Genomic DNA, 23,399 nt, shown 5'->3' with positions numbered 1-23,399 from the left:
ATGGGAAGTTACAATGTTCTTCGTGTTACATGGCGTTTGCACTGCGGCGGAACTGGCCGTGAAGAAGAAGACGACGGTGATAGAGCGGTGGCAGCTGAGTCCGGTTGTGTCGAGGCTGCTCACTGTCGGGTTCGTGATTGTGACGGGTGGGTGGTTATTTACACCTCAGCTTATAAGAGCATCATTATCCTATAGACTCTTAAAGAGTCTCTTAATTAATTTTTAATACTATTTAAGTAGTAAATTTGGTTAAGAGACTTAGTTAAAAAATTTCAACTTTTATGTCCTCCATTGCAAGTTTCTTATTCAAGGGTTTTTAAAAAAAAATTATGATAATAACAATACATCAATGAGAATAAGCTTTGGTATATTTTCACGTTTTCAAATCTTAAGACAGGTTATAGAAAGTGATTCTCTAGTTAACAAGCTAGTTTTTATAGTTAAATTGGCATAGAGTGATTACATCACATGGTACCCAAAGAAAAATGTATAAGAAGACCGAACCTGTCTCGAAGGAAGCAAATGAGCAGTCCAGCATTCAATCTCCTTGACACCAACATCAAAACGAGGGCTCCATCAACACAAATGGTTTGACCATGACTGATAGGAGAAACCGTTAACTGTGAGGCCTCCATCAACACAAATGGTTTGACCAGTGATGTAGGAAGCTGCAGGTAGACACAAGAAGACCTCTAGCGATGCAACTTCATTTGGCTCTCCAGCACGACCAAGTGGAGTTCTACAGAACAATTCTTCCTTGAAACTGACGTCCTCAAGATACTTTAAGAAACAAAAGTGAGTTAGGATTAGAGGAAGTCAGTAGCTATATTCACAAAACAAGATATGTAAATTATATATTATTATTACAGATTGAGACTGTCGAGTCTTGACAACATTAGGTGCAACAGCATTGGCTCTTATGCCGTCTTTTGCCCATTCACATGCCAAGTGCCTCGGAAGTACTTTCATCAGACAGCCTTAAACATCTTGAACGTATGTCACCAACCGCTGGTCAACCTATAGCAACATCAGATACATAAACATAGCTTCCTTTAAACAATGAGTTCAGATTATTCCTAACAAACAAGCTAAAACATATAACCAGTGCCACCTTCATCACAAACAAATGTAATGTCTTGTCTCAAAAAAATATAAACAAACCAAATGGGAAATTCAAGTGCATACACGTAAATCAATCTAAAAGAGAAATATGAAGTGTTGAACTCTTGATGATAAGCACATGGTGGTAACCAAAATATAGTACTACAGAGTTAGACTCCATAACGTATATCAATGGGTCAGAGCTAATCCAGAACACACAATCAATCGTTCAACTCATCTAAAACCCATACTGGAGAATATGAACTTCTAAGATAGGAACAACAAAAAAAGCTGAAAAGAAGTAATCACTCACAGCTGGAGCCTGGAGAATGTGGCTGTTGGTGAGCGAACTCATAGTGGGCATTGTTGTTATCGCTGTGAACAGCCGTGAGTTTAGGCTTAGTATTACCAAGAGAAGGCTTAGTATTATCAAGAGAAGTGGGTGGTTGGTTATGAAAAGGGTTAATGGTGTCTTCTTCTTCGTTGCCAAGACTGGCTCGAGAAGGATCCCTCATGTTCTGTTTCCTCCTTTCTGATCCCAATCTCCAAACTGTGGTACTGATAGCCATGGCGTGTTTTTGTTCTGTCAACAAGGAAAATTCACAGTGTAAAAGGGATTAATCATGCAACACTAACAAAAAACAAACAGAAGAAGAAGAAGGGTTCGAGAGTTTAAACCTCCTTTGAATCCATTTGTTTTCAGCGTCTCCAGTATATCACCTGAGAGTTCCCCAATACAAAAACAAAGATAAATCACCATCCAAGATTAAACTATGATCTATCTCTTACAAACCCACTTCTTCTACTTTACCAAATTCAATTCTTAACCCAAACATGAGATTATAAAAAACAGAGCAACTAAAGAACAGACTTTTTTCAATTAAAAACCAAGACTCTCAAAAACAAGAGCATCCAACAAAAGAGCGGAACTTACTGGTGTGCTCGCGATTCATGAGCTTGAGAGTCTCCTCTTTGTGACCAAACCCTTTGCGATTGTCGTTATGGCTTCTCGTCAAGTTCTTGCGGAACGTCTTGGCGTCGAAGTCGGAGTCCATCACCACCGATGGCGTAGGAGCGGCGTCCTCGTTGCCACGAGCAGCAGATTGATGAAGGTTTCCGGCGGCCGAAGGATCCGAGGGAGAAAGCCATAGAGATCGAGAGAGAGAAGAGATAGAGGAAGAGAAGAGACGTATCTTCCGGCACCTAATTAGGAGATGTATCTTGTTTTAATTACAATTTTTCTTTTTCTTTAAATCAAAATTATGGTAAGAGACCCATGTAAGAGCCCTGGTTAATGGTGCTCTAAGGAGCGGCGTGATAGAGAGATTCACCAATGAAGCTTTATTGGTTGTTGATTTTATTAGTCTGAAGTTATTTATTTTGTTGGGGATATTTATAACTAGTATTGTCGTTGATTTCTTTAAGAAAAAATTATTTGAGTTTTTGGGGGCGATTTTAATGAATTATTGATAATGATATTATGTTTAATTTGATTTTAATAAAAATAAGAACTAATGATCAACTCGTTTTGTTCTGGCTTTCATTTATCTTATCTATTAAAAATTTAAAATAGAAGTTGTGATTTTTTTCATCTGTGATTTTTTTTTTTGATTTGGACCATCATTTTAAAATTGTATGAAATGCATTTTATTAAGACTAATAATATATATAATCTTTGAACTATTTTAATCATAATAGTTTTTGATATTTTCATTTTAAATATAATATAGTTATTAAACAATTCTAATAAATCTGTGTGTTAAAAAGATTTTAGCAAAATCTTTATTAAGAAAACTTATATTTAAATATTTTCAATAATTTTGAAATATTATTATACATTCAATAACAGTGGATTTGTCATTTTGACACAAATCACCCGAACTATCGATTGAATACATGATATTATATAATTTAAAACTTATTGAAATAAATGATAGTGGTCTTTTATAAAAGCCCAAAGCAACTATCAAGACAAATAGCCCAATACATTTAAAATGGGTCGGGTCATCAGGTCAAGTATCCAGAAATCGAACCCGTCGTAGCCTAAACGGATCGGGTAACCGCCGAAACCCTACGAAAAACCTTGAGAACCTTCTCCACGACGATCCTCCCTCCTTCTCCAAGCCAATCTCCTCTACTCCATTCTCGAATCTGGAAGAACCCTAACTCTCGACGCCGAGAATCCATGGCTCAGAAATGTGCGATTGGTTTGATTACAGCCGTGGCAGCTTCGGTCACTCTGTCGCAATCGAAAGTCGCCGCTGCTGATGGCCCTTTCACTTTCCCTGCTGCGAATCCCCAGCAGCAGGCTGCTTCTTCTCCGCCGTCGACGGCTGGTGAAGAGTCTTCAGCTCCTCCGCGAGCTAGGAATGATAATCCGAGGACGAGTTCGGGCGGTTTCGATCCGGAGGCGTTGGAGCGAGGAGCTAAGGCATTGAAGGAGATCAACAACTCCTCTTACGCCAAAAATGTTTTTTTTTTTTTTGCTTTGAATTATTATTACCAGATAAGATCTCTTTGTCGGATCTCAGCATTAGTCTCTTTCAGGCTCTCACAGTTGTTGTTGTTGTGTGTGTGTTTTTTTTATTTATTTCAGGTTTTTGAGAGTATTAAGCAGCAAGAAGAGACAAAGCAAACTGAGTTTGCAGCCAAGGCGCAAGAGTATAAAGCTATGCAAGCCCAAGCTGAAACTGTTAGATCTACTACTCTCTTTAATAATTATTATTCCACGTTTTAATATGTATTTAATGGGAATGAGTTAGTGATGTTGTATAAAGATTATACTTTTTATTTTAGTAAACATTATAGCCCTTAGTTGATCACTGTGAACACTTTTGTCTGCATCATTTTCACTATTCGGATTAGTTGTTTCTGAGCAGCAGAGTTGTGTGCCTGACATTTTCCATTTTTTCACAGGAGAGACAAAAGGTGATATATGATGAACACAAAAAACTTGCTCAGCACCAAGCGCAGACTAAATCTCAGATGGCTCGTTACGAAGATGATTTAGCAAGAAAGAGGATGCAGGCACGCAATTTTATTCACACTCACACAACATTTCGACCTTCTTTTCTTCATTCTAACTGCCGTTTTACAGGCTGAGAATGAGTATCACAGAACAAGAAACCAAGAGCTTGTGAAAATGCAAGAAGATTCCGCGATCAGGCAGGAGCAAGCTCGACGAGCTACCGAGGAGCAGATCCAGGCGCAGAGACGACAAACCGAGAGGGAGAAGGCCGAGATTGAACGCGAGACGATCAAGGTCAAAGCTATAGCAGAAGCTGAAGGAAGAGCACACGAAGCAAGGCTCGCTGAGGATGTAAACAGGAGAATGCTTGTTGATCGTGCAAATGCAGAAAGAGAGAAATGGGTTGCTGCCATTAACACTACATTCGACCATATCGGAGGTGCGAGATTTTATTCCCTACATGATGTTTCTCTTGTCTAGACAAGAGTTAGTAGACCTTGATGCAATAGTAGACATGAAGTAGTGGTTGAAATAGATATAATCTATACATTCATTAGCATGTGGAAGTTCTTATTGTTTGAACACTTTACTATTTCTTGCTAGGTGGGTTGCGTGCAATTCTAACCGATCAGAATAAGCTGATTGTTGCTGTTGGGGGTGCAACCGCTCTCGCAGCTGGAATCTACACAACGAGGTAAATACTAAGATATTTTGTCCGTACATTGAGAAATAATATTTGCCATGTCAGTCATTAGTTATACAATATTGAGAATTTGATCTTAGACGACTGCTTGTTGTAGAGAAGGAGCAAAGGTTATATGGAGCTATGTGGACAGAATACTAGGACAACCATCCTTGATCCGAGAATCCTCAAGGGGAAAGTACCCTTGGTCTGGTTCGGTTTCTCGTGTGATGTCCACATTGCGCGGAAAGGGGTCAGCTACCAATAATGGAAAAGGGTTTGGTGATGTTATTTTGCATCCTTCACTACAGAAGAGAATTGAGCATTTAGCTAATGCCACCGCTAATACAAAATCGCACCAAGCTCCTTTCCGGAACATGCTTTTCTACGGTCCTCCTGGAACAGGCAAAACAATGGCCGCCAGAGAGCTCGCTCGTAAATCCGTAGGTGTTCTATTTAGATTTGTTTTAATTTAGTGCAAAAGTTGGTATATAAGATAGCTAAATGGATATATAATACATGTAGGGTTTGGATTATGCATTGATGACTGGTGGAGATGTTGCGCCCCTTGGATCTCAGGCCGTTACAAAGATTCACCAGCTGTTTGATTGGGGGAAGAAGTCTAAGAGAGGCTTATTGCTCTTTATTGATGAAGCTGATGCATTTCTGTGCGAGTAAGTGTTGTTGCTCAGATCATATTACATGCTCTGTTCATTGTTTTGATGTGTGTTTATGGCAATTTAACAGGAGGAACAAAACATACATGAGTGAAGCTCAAAGGAGTGCATTAAACGCTCTTCTCTTTCGCACGGGTGATCAGTCCAAAGACATAGTCTTAGCACTCGCCACAAATCGACCAGGTGACCTAGACTCAGCCGTGGCTGACCGTGTGGACGAGGTTCTCGAATTCCCATTACCAGGAGAAGAAGAGCGGTTCAAGCTTCTAAGCCTGTATCTAGAAAAGTACATAGCTCAAGCTGGTCCAAGAAAGCCGGGTTTGTTCGACCGCCTCTTCAAGAAAGAGCAGCAGAAGATTGAGATAAAGGGCGTCACCGAAGAGCTCTTAAAGGAAGCTGCTGCGAAAACCGAAGGGTTCTCAGGGAGAGAGATTGCGAAGCTGATGGCGAGTGTTCAGGCAGCTGTTTATGGAAGTGAAGACTGTGTGTTGGACTCTGCGCTGTTCAGAGAGGTTGTCGATTACAAAGTTGCAGAGCATCAGCAGAGAAGAAAATTGGCTGGAACCGATTCCAAATGAGATTTTGATGTGTACGTTAATCAAGTTGGTCTCACCTTCACACTTTTTGAAAGAAGCAAAACAAAAAGAGATTTTCAACACTATTGTTACTCCTTTTTGGTCAAGGAGAGAGGTCTTGTACCCTTGTGTTACACTATTGTACTAATAAAAAATCGAGCTAGACACTGGTTATATAGCAAATTATCAGGCTCAGTGACATGGAAAGACAGTGAGGTCAAACATAATCAAAGATTGATCGAATCCTTTATTAGATATGATATCTGAAGATGTCGGAGCATCACACAAACATGACAATGCAATAAAAAGGGAGAAGAAAGGGGATTTTTCTTGATTTTCAGAATGTTGCTCTTAATGATGATGATCTTGAACATAACGAAGGCCACAGTACTTGCAGACGGCAGGCTCGTGTAGGTCGAGGCAAATGAACTCAATTGGATGACCGAGTGCTGGATTGGTGTCTGCAATGTTATATCAAAGTCCATAATTAAATCAACTTCCACTTTGGTATGATCACAAAATCAAAGTATCTTTAGGTAACTGAGGAGAAGAGGAAACAAACCTCCTTCACAAGCAGCAGTCCTTCCTTTGACTTTGATAGGTGGGACCTCATTGATCAGCTCCATTGGTGACTTCTTGCTTAAATCCTGTTACAGATTAAGTTCTTTAGCCACGTCATTGCAAAACCACCAAGGAAGTGATCAAGTGACGAAACTTCATAATTTACCAGAAAGGAAGCAATACAAAACTGTTAACTAACAAAGAGAAGTGAAAAGGAGAGAACTCAAACGAAACTATTGACTATCAAACATAGAGAGCTAAACTGTAAACTAACATGGGTAAAATTTTCAAGCTCACAGGATCCATCAGTAGGCGCTATTATTTGCTAATGATTGGTTATGCCATGAAATGCAATAATTGAATCATTTTTTCACTTATTCGCCTCGGGAGTTGCAGAATCAAATCACAATAGCAAAGTACATATTATAAGCTGATGCCCATAACAATAAGCCATCAAAGATAATACACCATGAAGATGAACAAAGAAGCATACTAAAGCTATCTAAAGTGACTACTCTTATTCTCTGCCTTCAACCCTTTTGGCTAATTTATTTATTGTTCTATTTAGCACTGGATAATGGTTACTGATGGATGTGGTGTCTCAAAGCCACAAGAGAAGAATTTGCACATTGTATTTTTAATTCCCTCGAGAACATATTCTCATTATTCAGAAAAAAAAAATAAAATAAAATAAAAACAATCTGATCAGATTCAAAGAAGATGTCAAGCCTCAATGAATTTCTGATCCAACATCGATAATTTTATCTTCATTTAATCAACTCACTTAAGGACAATTAGCGAAAATGATAGCTACACTGTGATTTCTAAAATCCAATTAATGCCAGTAAACACAGTTCCACGAATCCACAAATCGCGATCTAATCTTCATCGGGGATACCAACAATTCACACAGACGAGGGCGGTTAGGGAGAGAAAGGAAGATCTACGTACCTGCATCCATTTTTTGGTGTGGTTTCCGACTAGATCGTCTGTTGGCTCGCCGAGCTGGGTGGTAGCCGGTGCACTGAAGTGCCTCCTCGTCGATGGAAGAATCTGCGATCGGATTAGGGCTTTCACCAGCTTCGACGCCATTTTTTTCTCGCTTCTCTACAAAAAGAAAATCAGAGGAAGTCTCCTTGCAAAGAGAGAGAGAGAGAGAGAGAGAGTGAAAGCGGAACCAACAACAACACTTTGGGCTTTAGTTGGCCCATTAATTTATAAAGGCCCGTTTACACTTATTTAAGCCCAGAAATTGTGTATAGTTACCAAAGTTTTTGGTTATGTAAGAGTTCTGGTTTTGGTTAACCCGGTTTTCTTTGGTAACCAAATTTTGTTTGATTTTCTATCAAATGTTCTCAGTGTCAAGGAAATATTTTAAGAGTTGGGTTATTTTCAATTTCATATCTCATATCTTACTAAAGAAAAAATAATGTTGTTTATATGGACAACCACAACAAAAATACACAAAAAAATAGATGGGTGGCTTTTTGCATTATAGATAACATATTTAAATTTTAAAACTTGGTCAACAACGCACCAAAACGTTTAATTACCGCGCGAGCTGCACTCACCAATTCCGCGGTAAAAAATGGCTACGCCCACTTGTGGTTTGCTGCCACTCATCATCAGTGAAAACGGAGCTTAAGATGAGAAGACCTTTTTAGAGACATTTGGCTTCAATTTCTTCAAGAGTGAGACCCTTTGTCTCGGGTACAATGAAGTATATGAAGAAAAGAGACAGTACACATATCACTCCAAATCCAAAGAACAATACTCCTGCTCCAAACAGCTCCTGCAATAAATAAAACATAACCAGGTGAGCTGAAAGACCTCTAAAAATTCTATGATCTCGGGAAAAGATATATGTATCTTGTGTTTACTTAGTGCATGGTCACATAGAAACAATCTTTGTGTTGGTTAGCTAGGAGCTAAATGGGAGATTCTAGTTAAACATGTTATCTTCAAAAGTTACAGCTACGTTGTATTGAAAGAATATATATATATTGAGAAGGAGTTTCTTGGTTATAGAATCTTTACCTTTAAAGGTGAGAAAGCGAATGTGACAAGCGCGTTTGTGCCAAAATTCACAAGCACTGCTATGCTGATTCCTCTACCTCTTAATTTTAAAGGAAATATCTCTGAAATCATCAACCAACCAATAGGGCCAAAGGATAACTGCAAGATTGATGTTAAACCTTTTTTTAGATTGTATAAAAAATAAACAAGATATGATTGCCAAGAGTGGAACCTATTATAAAAATATGTAACGAAGGTTAACCTGATAGCAGCCCACATACAGTAGCAATGCAACTACAGCAACAGCTGGAACAGTATTATAAAAGATGTAGTAGGACCCCAAGAGGAACAATGAAATCACCTGTTAGGCAATTAGAAACACACAAGCGGCTAAGACAACAAAGAAAAGAAGAGACAAGAGTGAAGAAGTCAGAGGACAAACCATGCCACTAACACCACCAAAAAGTAAAGGCCTCCTTCCAAGTTTATCAATCACTATAACAGCAACCCCAGTCATAACCAACTGCAAACAGTAAAGGACTACGTCAAGTCTTCTAAAGGAAACATACACACAATAGCTTTGCTTCAGAAAAAAACTAGTTCACAAGGATAAACCATTTTTAACCAGAGAATGTACTACAAAGCATATCAATACCTTCAATAGACCGAGTAGAATTGAGATCCGAGTTGCATCAGTTGCAGCAGAGAAGCCAGCCGTCTAAAACATGTAATCTTAGTTGTACAAATCAATAAGTTATCTTACTTAAAAAATAAAAAGAGAACATATATTATTAGAGAATGAAAAGATAACCTGTAATATTGATGGTGCATAGTAAAGTACACTTGGTTGCCCAGTTATCTGTCATTTTTAAAAATAAAACACATTATATATATATTAGCTATTGTTCTTTCTCCTAATGACATTTAATGAAATAACTGCACCAACCTGTTGTAACAAGACTAAACCTCCAGCTATAGTGAGAGCCTTCAAGCACTTTCCTTGAAATATCTCACCAAGCGTAGCTTCTTTACCCTCACCCACCGAGGAAAGCTCAGCCAAGATCTCGTCCACTTGTTCAACAGCTGAGTCAACAACAACAGACCCTCTAAGGCGGCGAAGAGACCTGATCGCAGCCTGTTGAAGGCTCTCTACATTCCCTTTCCCCTGGAGAGAGCGAAGTAAAAGCCACCTAGGGGATGCTGGTAGCCAACACATTCCAATCCCCATGATAACTGGCACAGGGATGATCGTTGCGTACATGTAACGCCAGCCAGATATAACAGTAACCCAGAGGCTACCGATCCCATAACCTCCCTTCAAAAAAAAATGTATGTGTCAGTTTCATTCTGTAACTTCAAAAACTGAGCAATAAATTTTTGAAATCCAAAGAGCCTTTGAGAACTTACAACCATACCAATGACGGTTGAGAACTCCTTTAGTGATATCATCCGTCCACGTATCTGACTTGGTGAAGTCTCTGCAATGTACATTGGAGCAGCGTGCATTGTCTACAATACATGGGAACATATCAGCTTTCAAAGTTAAAGAAGAATGCTAAGGAGTGTACTCTAAAGCTGCATGGATCTCATAGAAAAAAAACATCTTAATCTGAATTAAACAAAGAGCCAATATATAAATATAATTAAACGACTGAGTCAAATATTACCAGTCCAATCCCAACGCCGTACATAAGGCGTCCAATTATCAGGACAGAGAAGACAGGTGCTAGTGAAGTCACAATGGCTCCAACAAGATATAAGAATGCAGCCAAGATCAGCTCCTTTCTTCTTCCTTGAAAATATTAAATTCAATTTCATTCAGATGGAGATGTTGCTATGTCACAAGATAAGTAAATTAGAAAGAAAGCAAACCTATAGTGTCGGCAATACTAAATGCCACAATGGATCCAATTAAGGCACCGTACAGTGAGCCACTAGTCTGCACAAAAAGTTTAATAATAGTGTCAGCAAAATGTATTTGGGCCACAGCTCCTATAAGGAGGAAACAATAACAAAAAATTTAATGCAATAGCCAACATGTGGAAGAACCAAGAAAGGTCAAAACTCACAATGATACCAACATCCACTGGAGACAAGTTGTACCATGAGATCCCACTTAGCGTAGGAGACTGTACAGTAAGGCAAAAAAAAAAAAACAGAGTAATTAACAATTAAACAAATACATATGAGATTCAAGGGAACTCAATGGCACTGCAGATACAGGTGTGAACTATGTAATAGAGTCATTTAAATAGGTTATCTTCGGACTTGAGTACCAAATTAAGCAGAGTTTTAAGCAAAGGATAAGCCATTACCTTAATAGAGATAATTGCACAAGAAGTAGCACCAATCTCATAACCAAAAAGCAAAGTTCCAAGAGCTGGAAAGAGAAACCTGTGCAATAAATGTGTTTACTTAGTATGCTTTCAGACATAGATCATGTGCAAACCAAACACTTGCTTTTTTTTCGCAGAAACATTGGCAATAATCTGTGAATAGCAACCACAATCTTTGTGGGACCACAGTTAAGTATTAATGACTACCTAACATTAACAAAGGAAAAGGACAAAAGGAACTCACGAGGGAATGGCTGCAAGAACAGAGTAGTCTTCTGGGCTGTGGTGATTCTCCTTAATCAGAGGCTCTTTGACCGAGCTAATCCCACCTGAAGATGAATCACCAACCTACACAGAAACACCAGTTTTTTTTCAGATACATGACTGTTTAATATTCATTTTATTCAAAAATTCAAAATCAAGAAGGCTAAGGTCTAATCTCATGCTTGCATATTTGAAATCACAGTTTAAGCCACATATTACATGGAAATTCAAACTAATTTTCCAACTCTAAGAAGAACAATTCAAACTCTCAACCTACAAAAATGCAAATTCACAACTCTATAAAGCCCTTTGCAAACACAACCACAGTACGCAATTTTTGTCGGTGAACGGAGAAAAGGGAGAGAGAGAGAATATCAAACGAAGATCGCAACCTGTCCAAGAGAAACGATCGATTGCTTCTCGGAATCAAACACCATGGCTACTGCAGCAGCTTGGTCACGGTGATCACGAGATTCGTGAGTGAGGCTTGTTCAAGGAGAATTGTATTTTGTGTACCAGTGGACTTGTCTGATTTTGAGCTTTGTATTTTGGAGGGTGGTGAGAATTGTGAGGAAGAGAGACGTCTCCATTTGTGCCAGTGTTATAATAACTGTCAACGGACATTTCAAATTAGGGGAAGGATCACTGTTCGGTCGGCCCGATTAGTTTCTTTTTAAAACATTGTTTTCTGTGGTAATAATCAAATTATTTTTTGTCTTATGTCTTAACCAGATTTTTTTTATAAAACATGTTTTATGTGCTATTCATTTTTTTTTTTTTAGGTGAATCCGACAATTACAATATCCCGCTTTTGAAAAAAATATCTACCTTCGTTTTAATATCTTGGTGACAGATATTTTTTCTTTGTTTTCAGCCATAAATTCTAAATTTGGGTTTTTATCATATGGAGCATATTCTCATGTTTGTACCACTACGGGTGGTTGGTTGTAATTTACTTAAGCTGCTCTCATTTCGCATAATTTATTTCTGTAATTTGCTTTGATTAATATAAAATATCTTTTCATAAAATTAGAATTGATAAAACTGTTTTTGTGTTCAAAAAAAAAGAAGATAAAACTGTTTTGCAAGATAAATTTTTGTTTATAGTCCTCCACACTCCTCTCTAGAGGTGAAGTAAAGCTTAAGCAAGCAAATATGAGATGAAACCACAGAACGTCAATTATACATATTACCATAAACCCAATTTTTCAGCTTTAGATCCAAAAAAACAGGTTGCTTTTATTCAAAAGAGACAGAAACAGAACAACAAATCACTCAGAGAGATTCCCAAAGAGCATAAACCAGAGCTCTCACGTTCTTACTTGGTCTTGGTGGGTACCCATGGTTGGTACCGAGTCCAGTTCTTTTGCCCCGGGTTCAAGGTATGTCCTTTAGAATGGTAAATGTATGCATCACCTTCTCCTGAGAAGTTTTCTCTATGCTCAATCCCATACCTCTTTGGTTTCTGACTCAACAGCTTCAAACAGAAAGAAAGAGAGACATTGTTTGTTTTCAAGTTGGTAAGCAACTTATTTACTACCCGAGATAAGGGTATTTAGAATTGGCTTTATTCATACCTCATCTCCAGTGTGATCAGTGATGAAATGAAGCCATCCGTGCCACTCGGCTGGTACTTGAGATGCGTTGTAACGATCCTTGGATGCGTATTCTACCCATCTGTGTCTACCTGTTAGCAAGTGACTCAATGTTTCAATGTAAAAGCATATTGGCTAAAAATTCTATATAGGTACATTAATAGTTTCACCACTATACCTTCAACATATAAAGATCTTTTAAGGGAAAAGTTGACCACATATTTCCTCAAAACTACCACAGAGATTGGATTTGAATTTGCTTCGATAACAACTTGGGCATTTCCTAAACAAGGCTATACAAATCTCTGTTGAACTAGGTTAAAACGCTCAACTTCTCTTACTCCGACTTTACTGATAGTCATCAGATTATGGTGTGATCTAGCAAATAACAGAAGCTATTTGGATAAAAAGGTTCCATGGTTAAACCAAATGCTACAATTTAAAAGTAGACAAGACATCTGAAGTCAACTATATAAAGTTTATTGGAAGAGAGATATCAGGTATCATGAATCCTATAGTGACATCAGTATTTAGCAAAAGCATGGTTTTAAACAGGTAGCAACGCATCAAGTTATTAAAAAGAAGAAGCGCGTACCGTATTGAGTATCACCGAGCTTCTGGTAGTATTTGTTACCGAACTTGTCCACACCAACAAGAGTTGCTCCTATGTTGTGTATTTTAGTTTGCCTTGGACGATCAAACAAGAGACACCAAAACTTATATAGATCCAGAAACTATGACGACTCAACAGCAAGGTCAAATATAAACAAGGTGGAAATAAAACACAATATTCAAGTATAATAAAAACATATTCAACTTACACTAAAACTACACTAGCTTCCAACCCTATCGTGATCATCTATGAAGTAATAAACAGAGCTATGCCAAAAAAAAATCAGCACTTCGAATTGAAAAGTAGTAGTAAACAGCTCAAAAATAGGATTCTTGAATCATATTTTTAAAATAATCTCTAAAGATGGGAAACAGTAAGAGATAGATGCTTACAAGAGGTTCCCATCTGGTAGGCATCTCCTGTAATCAGGAAAACAAAAAATTGAAACGATTCCAATTAGAACATGAGAGATTGTCTTGAGAACCCAATTGCTAGGTTTTTACGGGATTCAATCAAATCCAGGAGATCGCAAAATGAAACAAGCTGAGAAGAGGAAGAAGAGCTTACAGGAAGCCTTCTTCACGGATCATCCTGAGGAAACCGCCGAGACCTTTCTCTCTAATCGTCTCCAACGCACTCTTCGCCACCGTCAATGCCATCGCTTTTCCTCTTCGACACTCGAAACAACAAGGGACAGATACACAATAGACATTTTCTAAAAACGCACCGTTTTGATTTGTTGGGCTTTGTGCTTTACATCGTTCGCCTAGATGGGCTCGAGACGGCCCAAATTTTGATGCTTTGGTAAAAATAATACTCGCTGTGTAGTTTTAGCAAAATAAGTTTGTTTCACAATATAAGATGTTTACACAATCCAAAGCAGCTTTTACATTTATTACATATGTTGTGACCAATCTAATAATTCATGTTTTTTTATTATTGATTAAATTTATGTATTAAATGTTATTTTTTCAAAAGTAACAATTTTCTTAATATTATCACTTTTAACTAAAACTACTTACATATAAAAACAGAGGGAATAGTAAACTGAAACATAACTAATCACCAATATTTAACGTAATCACCAATGAATCATTTTTCATGTGCATAACAAACTTGTCAAAGCACTGCACGTACGTAGAGGTTAAGGTTTAAAGGGTTCTACCCTCGGATCTAGAATTCGAATTAATCATGGAGACTACACTCAGATCTAGAATTTGAATCAATTACCGGCAAAAGTAATTTATTAGACAATTATGGAGACTACGAAAAAGGCTTACAAGGGATCTTCAACATGATACAAATAAATCCGGTCAGGTGTAAATTTTCATTGGACGGTTCAGGTGATACAATTAAGCGTATATCTTCATAAGACAAATAGTATTGTCGGTCGCCTACGTAATATTTCTCATAATTGTAATATTATACTCCCTCCGTTCTTTAATAATCCATGTTTTAGAAAAAAAAATTGTTTTTAAAAGATCCATATTTTACATTTTCAATGCATGTAATAATGATAAATTGCAAACTTCAAAAACATTAATCGTGTTTACTGAATTTTGATTGGTTAAAAATCATAGGTAAATGCTAAACACAAAAAATAATGCATTTATTGGTAAAATTTTGCGTGTTTTCTTAATATATGTGAAAACTCTAGAATATGAATTTTTTAGGAGGAGAGGAGTAATAAATTAGCATTAAAAATAAACTTTATAACTTGTCTTGTCTTTTCACGTACATATAGGTTGTGGTTGAGACATTTGGAGTAAATAAGAAGAAATAAATGAAAATGGGAAAAAAGTAGAGTAAATATTTATTGTTATTGGAATTAGAATAAATTTGTTTTGTGTATTAGAGCATCTCCATCAATGGTACGAGGAGGTGGAGGTTCTATAAAGTGATTAATTGATAATTAAAGTAAAAATGATTGATGGGGTTTTAATATCTATCTAATAAAGTCTCAAATGTTTTTTTTTTGAGATTTTATTGGATGAGTATTAAAACTCTATCAATCACTTTTGGTTTAATTAACAATTAATCATTTTTTTGTAAAAACTCTGGTTTCATACTATTGAGTATTGATGGACGTGTTCTTATACTTTCTTTTGACACAGTATCTAAAAGAAATACCAGGAAAATGGCTTTTTAGCCGATTGATAAACTTTCATAGTAAATAAATGTAATTAATTGTTCTTCTTTATTATTTCCTCTAAATAAAATCCAGTCAAAAATCATAAACATTCACCGGTAAACAGATATAAACAAAACAATACTATTTTTATTAATAAAAAAGCACAATTTTTTATATCATAAACCATCTTTCTTTTTTTGTCATCTGAAAATTTTACTTAAACATCCAAATCAAAAGCTCATTACAACAGATCCTCCATCATATGCTAAGATAAAAAAGATATCAAATCATCTATATATATAGACAAGAATATATAAAATAGTTAAACAATCTTTGTGTATATATCCTACACCTCTAGAAACAGCGTATTGACATGAATATTCAATTTTTATATAATATAAACCTTTCCTTATATTTAATTTAATTACATAACCTTTCAATATATTTAAACTAGTCAAAACCCTTCGACGGTCAACGTAAGTACAAGTCCTTCCTTCCTTATTTTTCCTTCTCCCTCCCTGCGTCAATCTCAGGCTTCCTTCGTAAACCTCTCTCCCTCTCTCGATAATATATATATAATAATAATCTCCCTCTCGCCCTTACGCTCATCGAAACCTCTCGCTCTCTCTATAGTCCAAATAATACACAATCGCTTCTCGTCGACCTCCATTGATTCTCACCTTCCCACCGCCATGGCTGCCGAGAAGTTACGCGACTTGAGTCAGCCTATCGACGTCACTTTGCTCGACGCTACCGTTGAGTCCTTCTACGCAACGGGATCGAAGGATGAAGTAAGTCAATTTGCTTATAAGCTCCTAATCGATGAACGAACGAAACGAATCAATTCAATCGCGTCTTGTGTGTTCGTATACTGTTGATTGCGTATTCGATTAGCGTTTTCCACAAAAGAGGATTTGTTTGCCTTTGCATCTGTGTGTTGATTTTTTTTTTTTTTAATGAAAACGTGTTTTCAGAGAGCTGCTGCGGATAACATCCTTCGTGAATTGAAAGCGAACCCTGACACGTGGCTTCAAGTGGTTCACATTTTGCAAAGCACCAGGAGTGCACATACCAAGTACTTTGCGCTTCAGGTGAAGTTTTGGCTTATTCAACTTCTCAAATAAGGTGTTTTGCTATTGGGGGAAAAAGTTCTGATGGATTCCTCTTTCAGGTGCTGGAAGGTGTTATCAAATATAGGTGGAATGCTTTACCTGTTGAGCAGCGTGATGGAATGAAGAATTACATCTCTGAAGTCATCGTGCAGGTATAATATATTTGAGAGGTTGTTAGAGCATGATTAATGCAGGTCTCCAGTGGGGTTCTTATCGTAATATAAGATACGGTCTCTTATCTTTTAACTAAAAAAACTAAGAGACTGTATCTTATATTACGCTAAGAACCTCATTCTAAGAGACTCGCATTAATCATGTTCTTAGTTAGAATGAACTTAAATGTTTTGACATCGAATTTTTTTTATCATGTAGCTCTCAGGGGATGAAGGATCTTTCAGAGCGGAAAGGCTTTATGTCAACAAGTTAAATGTCATTCTGGTTCAGGTATGTATGTATCTTCAGGGTTTCATGATGATTAGAGTGGTCCCTGTTTGTTTGCTTTTGAGTCTTTGTTGTGTGTTTACTATCTATTTATTTGTAATGCGTTGTACAGATCGTTAAACATGAGTGGCCTGCTAAGTGGAGGAGCTTTATTCCCGATCTAGTCAAAGCTGCCAAAACTAGCGAGACTTTATGTGAGAATTGCATGGCTATTTTGAAGGTAAGTATTGTCTAACTACTTTTGCATTAAGTTCATGATGTACTTTTAAATAACATTCCTTTTTTTTCCTTAGCTCCTGAGCGAAGAGGTATTTGATTTCTCAAAAGGAGAGATGACTCAGCAAAAGATAAAGGAGATGAAAGAGTCCCTAAACAGGCAAGTTAGACTTTTCTGGTAGTTTACTTTATTACAATTAGAGTAAAATCAAGAGCAAACTATGCTCAAAACTTCAAATATCTTGCCATAATTTCAACTGATGATTGTTCCATATTCTACTGACTTTTTTCTGTTTTGTAATGTGCAGCGAGTTTCTACTCATTCATGAGTTATGCCTATATGTTCTCTCAGCTTCCCAAAGACCAGAGCTTATACGCTCAACGCTCTCTGCATTGCATGCCTATCTTTCTTGGATTCCGCTTGGCTATATATTCGAGTCACCCTTGGTAATATATTTGGAATATACGTGGACTAAGAGAGGTTAACAAGTCTCACATTTTCGATATCCTTATTACTGATCTCATTGTTCGCAGCTGGAGACCCTCCTTAAATTCTTCCCTGAGCCGGCATATAGGAATCTCACCCTTCAATGTCTGTCAGAGGTATGCCTGTTTACAGTCTGGGTTTTCTGGGTGTCGCTACTTTACTGTCACTGTCTAATGGCTTGTGTTTCTCTGGCAGGTTGCAGCTCTTAATTGTGGGGACTTCTACAATGGGCAATATGTCAAGATGTACGGCATTTTCATGGGACAGTTGCAGGTAATGCTCCTTCTTTTTATTGGTTTTGTTCATTGATGATTCAACACTTTCAGTTTTAGTTGGTTATTTACCCTATGTGGTCGTTTATGGTATTTACCTTATTATGTTTACTTTCATGTTACATTGGCTAACGTTTTTTTCCTGTCTGCAGGCAATGCTTCCTTTAAATATCAATATCCCAGAGGCATATTCAAATGGAAGTGACGAAGAACAGGCAAGTCTTTTACGAGCATTAGGTTCCGACCATCCCATATCTTACTGTAAAATTTGGAGATGATGACTGTATATTTTTCTTTACCTCTAGGCTTTTATCCAGAACTTGGCACTGTTCTTCACTTCATTTTTCAAGGTAATTTTCTTTCTTTGTGGAGTAAGATGTGTTATGTGGGTTTTCCTTGAATTTTAGGCTTTATATGTGTGTAAACGAGGGACGAGGGTTTGCATTTTTTTTCCTAGTCCTTTTTCTTTCATATATATGCAATTCAAAAATAGTAAATATTGCTCTCTGTCCTTCATTTGCAGTCACATATAAAAGTCCTAGAATCACCCGAGATTATTTCTTTACTACTTGTGGGTCTGGAATATCTCATTAGCATTTCATATGTTGATGACACTGAAGTATTCAAGGTAATGTGCATTATCTTTATACTTTTTTGATGTCTATTAATAATACTATAATAAGAATTATCTCATGTTATTTGTCAATGCTTTGGAAATTGATAGTTTTTGCTTGCTTATGAGTGAACAGGTTTGTTTGGACTATTGGAATTCACTAGTTTCGGAGTTATTTACGTTGCATCATCATGTCGGCCACCCTGGTCTAACTCCAAGTCTGTTTGGATTGCAAGTATGGCTTCTTTAGATTCTTTCACAAGATGAGATTAGGATTGTATATTGCGCTACTTACGTTTTGTCTTGATTTGCCTATTGTCAGATGGCTTGCCTTCCTCGTACGGCTGGTAGCATCAAACCGGAAGTCACAGAGCGACAAAAACTTTATGCTGATTCATTGTCAAAATTAAGGGGGCTCATGATTAGTCGTATGGCTAAGCCTGAAGAAGTGATAATTGTTGAAGATGAAAATGGGAATATAGTCCGTGAAACTATGAAGGATAATGATGTTCTTGTCCAATATAAGGTATCTTCTGTTACATAAGATATACTAGATCCTCACAGAAGGCATGGATTTATACATAATTATTAAACAAATTATATCTATACTTGAATCACAATTATGATGCTATATTGGAAAGAAGTTCTAATTAGTATTTTTTATATAGACTCTACCCTAGGTTTCAATCATACGGTATTCTTATTTTATATTTTACACTGTTGCAGATAATGCGGGAGACATTAATCTATCTCTCGCACCTTGGTCATGATGATACCGAAAGACAGGTACTTGTTATTAGAGATGTCAGGTTGTCCTTATTTTGTGAATTATCTGCAGGCTCGTCTGACCCTGTTGTGTTGATATCAACTTTTTGTTGTTCCTGCAAAGATGTTGAGTAAGCTAAGCAAACAGTTGAGCGGGGAGGAATGGACATGGAACAATCTGAACACTTTATGCTGGGCTATTGGATCTATTTCTGGTTCCATGGATGTGGACCAGGTAAGATCTAAGCTCTCATTGTTGTCTACTTGCATCTTCAACTAACAACAATTGAGAATTTTGTTTGTAATGCAGTAACAAATACATTTTTGAACCTAGCTATTTGGTAACATCTTTCTAATGTTTCTAGTGCTCTCATTGTCGTATCTTTATTTCAGGAAAACAGATTTCTGGTGATGGTTATTCGTGATTTGTTAAATTTATGTGAAATCATCAAGGGAAAAGACAATAAAGCTGTTATTGCAAGCAACATCATGTGAGTTTGTTTGTACATTATAAATTCTAATATGGAAACCTGTTTGATACTTACGTAGTGTTAGATTTTTACTATAAATGGATCACATGTTCCTTGGTAGCTTGATATTATCCTAAAACTTGAACTTGTTGCATGCATGGTTCGTTTGAGTATTTGATCCTTGTCTTCTTGTACTTTCGTTTCAGGTATGTTGTTGGACAGTACTCGAGGTTCTTAAGGGCTCACTGGAAGTTTCTGAAAACAGTTGTTCATAAGTTGTTTGAATTCATGCATGAGACACATCCTGGTGTTCAGGTATTTCTTCTCGTTTTAAAGTTAAGACTTTAGAATTCGTGCAGAAGTTACAGTTTCTTGGCTGAATCTTTCATAATGAAGTAGGACCGATTGGGAAATTTGATTTCATTATCCATGTACCAACAATGATTACATCTCAGTATTCATAGAAGTTATTGTTACTTTGTATGCGGTCTGGTTTATCAAAAATCTGCTCAAGCTAATATCCTACATTTTCCTTTCAGGACATGGCGTGTGATACATTCTTGAAAATTGTTCTAAAATGCAAGCGCAAATTCGTTATTCTTCAGGTATGTACTAGTTCGTTTAATGCACATTTTAATCCTTTAATCGTTTAATTCTTTGGTTTTTTTTTAGGTTGGAGAGGAGGAGCCATTTGTATCTGAACTTTTGTCAGGACTTGTTACTATTGTTGGAGATCTTGAACCTCATCAGATTCACACCTTTTACGAATCTGTACGTGTTTTTAATCGTGTCTGGTTTATGGAGATGGAAAGCTTTTACTTGCTTGATCTCACTCTCTGTCTCTCTTCAGGTTGGTAGTATGATCCAGGCGGAAACAGATCCTCAGAAGAGGAGTGAATATATCCAGAGGTTGATGGATCTCCCTAATCAGGTTTGTTATTAAGCAAAAACGTACTGTTCAGCTTCTGTTTTCCAGAGTCGCTAAACGTTTTCCTTTTCCTCTACAATGTAGAAATGGACAGAAATTATAGGACAAGCACGTCAGAATGCAGATATCCTTAAAGACCCAGATATGATACGTACTGTACTTAGTATCCTCCAGGTCTGATCTCGTATTACGTTGGTATACACATTTTATTCATCTTCTAGAGCTAGTTGGACCGTTTTTTGACTTATATCTGTATGCAGACAAACACGAGAGTTGCAACTTCACTAGGAACACATTTCTTATCTCAAATCTCGTTGATCTTCTTGGATATGCTGAATGTTTATAGGTAACTTCTTATACAAATGTGTATATTCTTTTTATCTCTCTATTTAGTAAGCATCGACTTTATTCTTCCTTTTCTGCACCAGAATGTACAGTGAACTCGTGTCGAGCAACATTGCTGAGGGTGGCCCTTATGCTTCGAGGACATCTGTTGTTAAACTTCTAAGGTCGGATGGCCTTCTATACCAAATTAAGAAAATCACAGATATATATTACAAACTTTTTTGTTTTTTTATATATTAAAAACTTGAATAATATATACATCTTTTATGCTTCATGGTACAGATCTGTTAAGAGAGAAATCCTTAGGTTGATAGAAACGTTTCTAGAGAAAGCGGAATACCAGTCACACATTGGCAAACAGTTTGTTCCACCAATGATGGATCCAGTTCTTGGTGACTATGCAAGAAACGTTCCCGATGCAAGGGAATCAGAAGTCTTATCACTCTTTGCGACAATAATAAACAAGTACGTCTCTCGTCTCTGTTGATGCATGCCTCATCATAAGAGAAGTCTTACAGCAAAATGTAACATGGAAATGTGTTTGGTTTAGGTACAAGGTTAATATGCAAGATGAAGTGCCTCGCATTTTTGAAGCTGTTTTCCAGTGCACTTTGGAGGTAACAGATTCTATGGTCCATATATGGTTTAACTTGTCTTTTATATGCATACAAGGAACTGACTAGTGAGGGCCGATTCGTTTGCTCATTTTTGTATGCAGATGATCACGAAGAATTTCGAAGATTATCCAGAGCACCGCCTCAAGTTTTTCTCGTTACTTCGTGCTATTGCGACTTTTTGTTTCCCTGCTTTGGTACAGTTGTCAAGTGAGGTTGGTGTTTATGGTCTTGCATATAGTTTTCTTAGCTCTTACTATACTAATTGGTTTAGTGATCCCTGAGCTTTTCCTTTTTTTTTTTTGTGTGCCCCTCATCAGCAACTGAAGCTAGTGATGGATTCAGTTATCTGGGCGTTTAGGCATACCGAAAGAAACATCGCTGAAACAGGGCTTAATCTCTTGCTGGAGCTGCTGAAAAAGTTTCAGGTTTTTGAAAATTCCTTGTCCCACTTCTAAATCTTCATTGGTTTGTGCCATTAAGTGCGTGATCTATAACATGTTATTATCTCTAATTGTGATAGAAATCTGACTTCTCTAACCAATTCTACCGGACATACTTCATGCAAATTGAGCAAGAGATATTCGCCGTCTTGACCGATACCTTCCACAAGCCAGGGTTCAAGTTTCATGTGTTGGTGCTACAGCATCTATTTTCCCTGGTAATAAAAATACATATACACACACACACTTAAAATCTACCGTTTACTAGTTTCTGCTGATTTTGAGAGAGTTTCATGTTTTAAAACATGTCAGGTTGAGAGCAAATCTTTGACGGAACCTTTGTGGGATGCTTCGACAGTACTTCAGCAATACCCAAACAATGCTGCCTTTGTTCTTGAATACACCATCAAGCTTCTAAGCTCATCATTCCCAAACATGACTACAGCAGAGGTAACTTAACTAAACTAACATTAACCAGACGATTGATTTGCTGTTTCATTGCTTAATCTTTTTGACATTGCAACAAAACAGGTGACGCAATTTGTGAATGGACTTTACGAGTCGAGAAGTGACATTGCGAGATTCAAGAATAACATACGAGACTTCCTTGTACAGTCCAAGGAATTCTCTGCTCAGGTATAATAACTACAAAGATTGGTTTCTCACCAATAAACACTACATTTCGTTGAAACTGTATTGAATGTATTTGCTTTTGATTTTCAGGATAACAAAGATCTATATGCTGAAGAAGCTGCTGCTCAAATTGAGAGAGATATACAAAATATGCTTTTGATTCCTGGTCTTATTGCTCCAAACGAGATTCAAGACGACATGGCTGATTCATACACTATTTCTTAGGATGAATTTATTCAGTGAATCTTGTTTTTTTTTGTTTTTTCCTTTTACATCTAATATTTCATATTTTATTAAGCTAGATCAAATAATTCATAAGTTAAAAAAAAATATAAAATTGAGTTTAATGTCTTCAAATTAATACACTTTCCTTTTCAAAATGTTGTGTTGTAGAGGCGTTTTACATTTTTAAATCAACCGAGTTTATTGATAAATGTCTAATCAATTTAATTTAAAGTATTCATTATTGGTTGAACTATATATTTATTAATAAATATAAATATTTTAAAATGGTAAAAAAAAATATCTAAGCTATGCATGT

At 36.9% G+C, this 23,399-nt stretch overlaps 6 protein-coding genes across 6 annotated transcripts; 2 read left to right on the top strand and 4 right to left on the bottom strand.

The window, feature by feature from the left end:
* Positions 1-350: 350 nt before the first annotated feature.
* Positions 351-2,322, bottom strand: LOC106337200. The gene is made up of 5 exons (XM_013776300.1): positions 2,036-2,322; positions 1,780-1,821; positions 1,415-1,684; positions 868-1,017; positions 351-780 (listed from the first exon to the last, which is right to left on the bottom strand). The coding sequence occupies exons 1-4, from the start codon at positions 2,154-2,156 to the stop codon at positions 1,013-1,015; spliced, it is 438 nt and encodes a 145-aa protein (XP_013631754.1). The 5' UTR covers positions 2,157-2,322; the 3' UTR covers positions 351-780; positions 868-1,012.
* Positions 2,323-3,066: 744 nt separating this feature from the next.
* Positions 3,067-6,198, top strand: LOC106337115 (ATPase family AAA domain-containing protein 3). Its single transcript, XM_013776197.1, has 8 exons — positions 3,067-3,571; positions 3,698-3,793; positions 4,018-4,128; positions 4,199-4,508; positions 4,673-4,763; positions 4,870-5,194; positions 5,277-5,425; positions 5,499-6,198. Exons 1-8 carry the CDS (start codon positions 3,287-3,289, stop codon positions 6,004-6,006), a joined length of 1,875 nt encoding a protein of 624 aa, XP_013631651.1. The 5' UTR covers positions 3,067-3,286; the 3' UTR covers positions 6,007-6,198.
* Positions 6,179-7,749, bottom strand: LOC106337285 (NADH dehydrogenase [ubiquinone] iron-sulfur protein 6, mitochondrial). The gene is made up of 3 exons (XM_013776406.1): positions 7,516-7,749; positions 6,566-6,650; positions 6,179-6,464 (listed from the first exon to the last, which is right to left on the bottom strand). Exons 1-3 carry the CDS (start codon positions 7,654-7,656, stop codon positions 6,355-6,357), a joined length of 336 nt encoding a protein of 111 aa, XP_013631860.1. The 5' UTR covers positions 7,657-7,749; the 3' UTR covers positions 6,179-6,354.
* A 201-nt stretch (positions 7,750-7,950) lies between these two features.
* Positions 7,951-11,788, bottom strand: LOC106325434 (D-xylose-proton symporter-like 1). The gene is made up of 14 exons (XM_013763480.1): positions 11,573-11,788; positions 11,161-11,264; positions 10,896-10,974; positions 10,650-10,709; positions 10,453-10,519; positions 10,248-10,372; positions 9,988-10,089; positions 9,527-9,895; positions 9,392-9,439; positions 9,236-9,298; positions 9,023-9,103; positions 8,843-8,941; positions 8,602-8,739; positions 7,951-8,356 (listed from the first exon to the last, which is right to left on the bottom strand). The coding sequence occupies exons 1-14, from the start codon at positions 11,615-11,617 to the stop codon at positions 8,225-8,227; spliced, it is 1,512 nt and encodes a 503-aa protein (XP_013618934.1). The 5' UTR covers positions 11,618-11,788; the 3' UTR covers positions 7,951-8,224.
* A 525-nt stretch (positions 11,789-12,313) lies between these two features.
* On the bottom strand, positions 12,314-14,092 carry LOC106341898 (probable NADH dehydrogenase [ubiquinone] 1 alpha subcomplex subunit 12). Its single transcript, XM_013780649.1, has 5 exons — positions 13,956-14,092; positions 13,781-13,807; positions 13,371-13,462; positions 12,758-12,867; positions 12,314-12,657 (listed from the first exon to the last, which is right to left on the bottom strand). The coding sequence occupies exons 1-5, from the start codon at positions 14,045-14,047 to the stop codon at positions 12,499-12,501; spliced, it is 480 nt and encodes a 159-aa protein (XP_013636103.1). The 5' UTR covers positions 14,048-14,092; the 3' UTR covers positions 12,314-12,498.
* Positions 14,093-15,991: 1,899 nt separating this feature from the next.
* Positions 15,992-23,228, top strand: LOC106337034 (protein EXPORTIN 1B). The gene is made up of 32 exons (XM_013776084.1): positions 15,992-16,310; positions 16,494-16,610; positions 16,691-16,783; positions 17,004-17,075; positions 17,185-17,292; positions 17,366-17,448; positions 17,597-17,735; positions 17,823-17,891; positions 17,971-18,048; positions 18,200-18,262; positions 18,353-18,397; positions 18,571-18,675; positions 18,797-18,895; positions 18,983-19,186; positions 19,387-19,446; positions 19,550-19,660; positions 19,819-19,916; positions 20,102-20,210; positions 20,435-20,500; positions 20,568-20,666; positions 20,746-20,826; positions 20,908-20,997; positions 21,084-21,169; positions 21,252-21,332; positions 21,451-21,633; positions 21,719-21,785; positions 21,887-21,997; positions 22,103-22,210; positions 22,306-22,443; positions 22,538-22,675; positions 22,757-22,861; positions 22,949-23,228. The coding sequence occupies exons 1-32, from the start codon at positions 16,212-16,214 to the stop codon at positions 23,081-23,083; spliced, it is 3,240 nt and encodes a 1,079-aa protein (XP_013631538.1). The 5' UTR covers positions 15,992-16,211; the 3' UTR covers positions 23,084-23,228.
* Positions 23,229-23,399: the final 171 nt, after the last annotated feature.

This window comes from Brassica oleracea, chromosome C1 (assembly GCF_000695525.1).
Source record: "Brassica oleracea var. oleracea cultivar TO1000 chromosome C1, BOL, whole genome shotgun sequence".
NCBI classification, from domain to species: domain Eukaryota; kingdom Viridiplantae; phylum Streptophyta; class Magnoliopsida; order Brassicales; family Brassicaceae; genus Brassica; species Brassica oleracea.
The sequence above is the reverse complement of the archived record's forward strand: the minus strand, read 5'-3'. Positions and strand labels throughout refer to the sequence as shown.

What these genes read in the sequence shown, in the direction of transcription:
- LOC106337285 (XM_013776406.1), bottom strand. Translation starts at nt 7,656, where the DNA reads ATGGCGTCGAAGCTGGTGAAAGCCCTAATCCGATCGCAGATTCTTCCA. An exon ending in ACACCAAAAAATGGATGCAG is followed by an intron (nt 6,651 to 7,515) that starts GTACGTAGATCT and finishes AATCTGTAACAG; the next exon opens with GATTTAAGCAAGAAGTCACC. An exon ending in GACTGCTGCTTGTGAAGGAG is followed by an intron (nt 6,465 to 6,565) that starts GTTTGTTTCCTC and finishes ATAACATTGCAG; the next exon opens with ACACCAATCCAGCACTCGGT.
- LOC106325434 (XM_013763480.1), bottom strand. Translation starts at nt 11,617, where the DNA reads ATGGTGTTTGATTCCGAGAAGCAATCGATCGTTTCTCTTGGACAG. An exon ending in TAGTATTGCCGACACTATAG is followed by an intron (nt 10,373 to 10,452) that starts GTTTGCTTTCTT and finishes AATATTTTCAAG; the next exon opens with GAAGAAGAAAGGAGCTGATC. An exon ending in ATGCACCATCAATATTACAG is followed by an intron (nt 9,299 to 9,391) that starts GTTATCTTTTCA and finishes TACATGTTTTAG; the next exon opens with ACGGCTGGCTTCTCTGCTGC.
- LOC106337115 (XM_013776197.1), top strand. Translation starts at nt 3,287, where the DNA reads ATGGCTCAGAAATGTGCGATTGGTTTGATTACAGCCGTGGCAGCTTCG. An exon ending in TACATTCGACCATATCGGAG is followed by an intron (nt 4,509 to 4,672) that starts GTGCGAGATTTT and finishes ATTTCTTGCTAG; the next exon opens with GTGGGTTGCGTGCAATTCTA. An exon ending in GCTGATGCATTTCTGTGCGA is followed by an intron (nt 5,426 to 5,498) that starts GTAAGTGTTGTT and finishes GCAATTTAACAG; the next exon opens with GAGGAACAAAACATACATGA.
- LOC106341898 (XM_013780649.1), bottom strand. Translation starts at nt 14,047, where the DNA reads ATGGCATTGACGGTGGCGAAGAGTGCGTTGGAGACGATTAGAGAGAAA. An exon ending in CTACCAGATGGGAACCTCTT is followed by an intron (nt 13,463 to 13,780) that starts GTAAGCATCTAT and finishes TGATCGTCCAAG; the next exon opens with GCAAACTAAAATACACAACA. An exon ending in GCTCGGTGATACTCAATACG is followed by an intron (nt 12,868 to 13,370) that starts GTACGCGCTTCT and finishes ACTTGCTAACAG; the next exon opens with GTAGACACAGATGGGTAGAA.
- LOC106337200 (XM_013776300.1), bottom strand. Translation starts at nt 2,156, where the DNA reads ATGGACTCCGACTTCGACGCCAAGACGTTCCGCAAGAACTTGACGAGA. An exon ending in CATGAATCGCGAGCACACCA is followed by an intron (nt 1,822 to 2,035) that starts GTAAGTTCCGCT and finishes GGGAACTCTCAG; the next exon opens with GTGATATACTGGAGACGCTG. An exon ending in AACAAATGGATTCAAAGGAG is followed by an intron (nt 1,685 to 1,779) that starts GTTTAAACTCTC and finishes CCTTGTTGACAG; the next exon opens with AACAAAAACACGCCATGGCT.
- LOC106337034 (XM_013776084.1), top strand. Translation starts at nt 16,212, where the DNA reads ATGGCTGCCGAGAAGTTACGCGACTTGAGTCAGCCTATCGACGTCACT. An exon ending in TCTGTTGTTAAACTTCTAAG is followed by an intron (nt 21,333 to 21,450) that starts GTCGGATGGCCT and finishes TTCATGGTACAG; the next exon opens with ATCTGTTAAGAGAGAAATCC. An exon ending in AGCTGCTGAAAAAGTTTCAG is followed by an intron (nt 22,211 to 22,305) that starts GTTTTTGAAAAT and finishes TAATTGTGATAG; the next exon opens with AAATCTGACTTCTCTAACCA.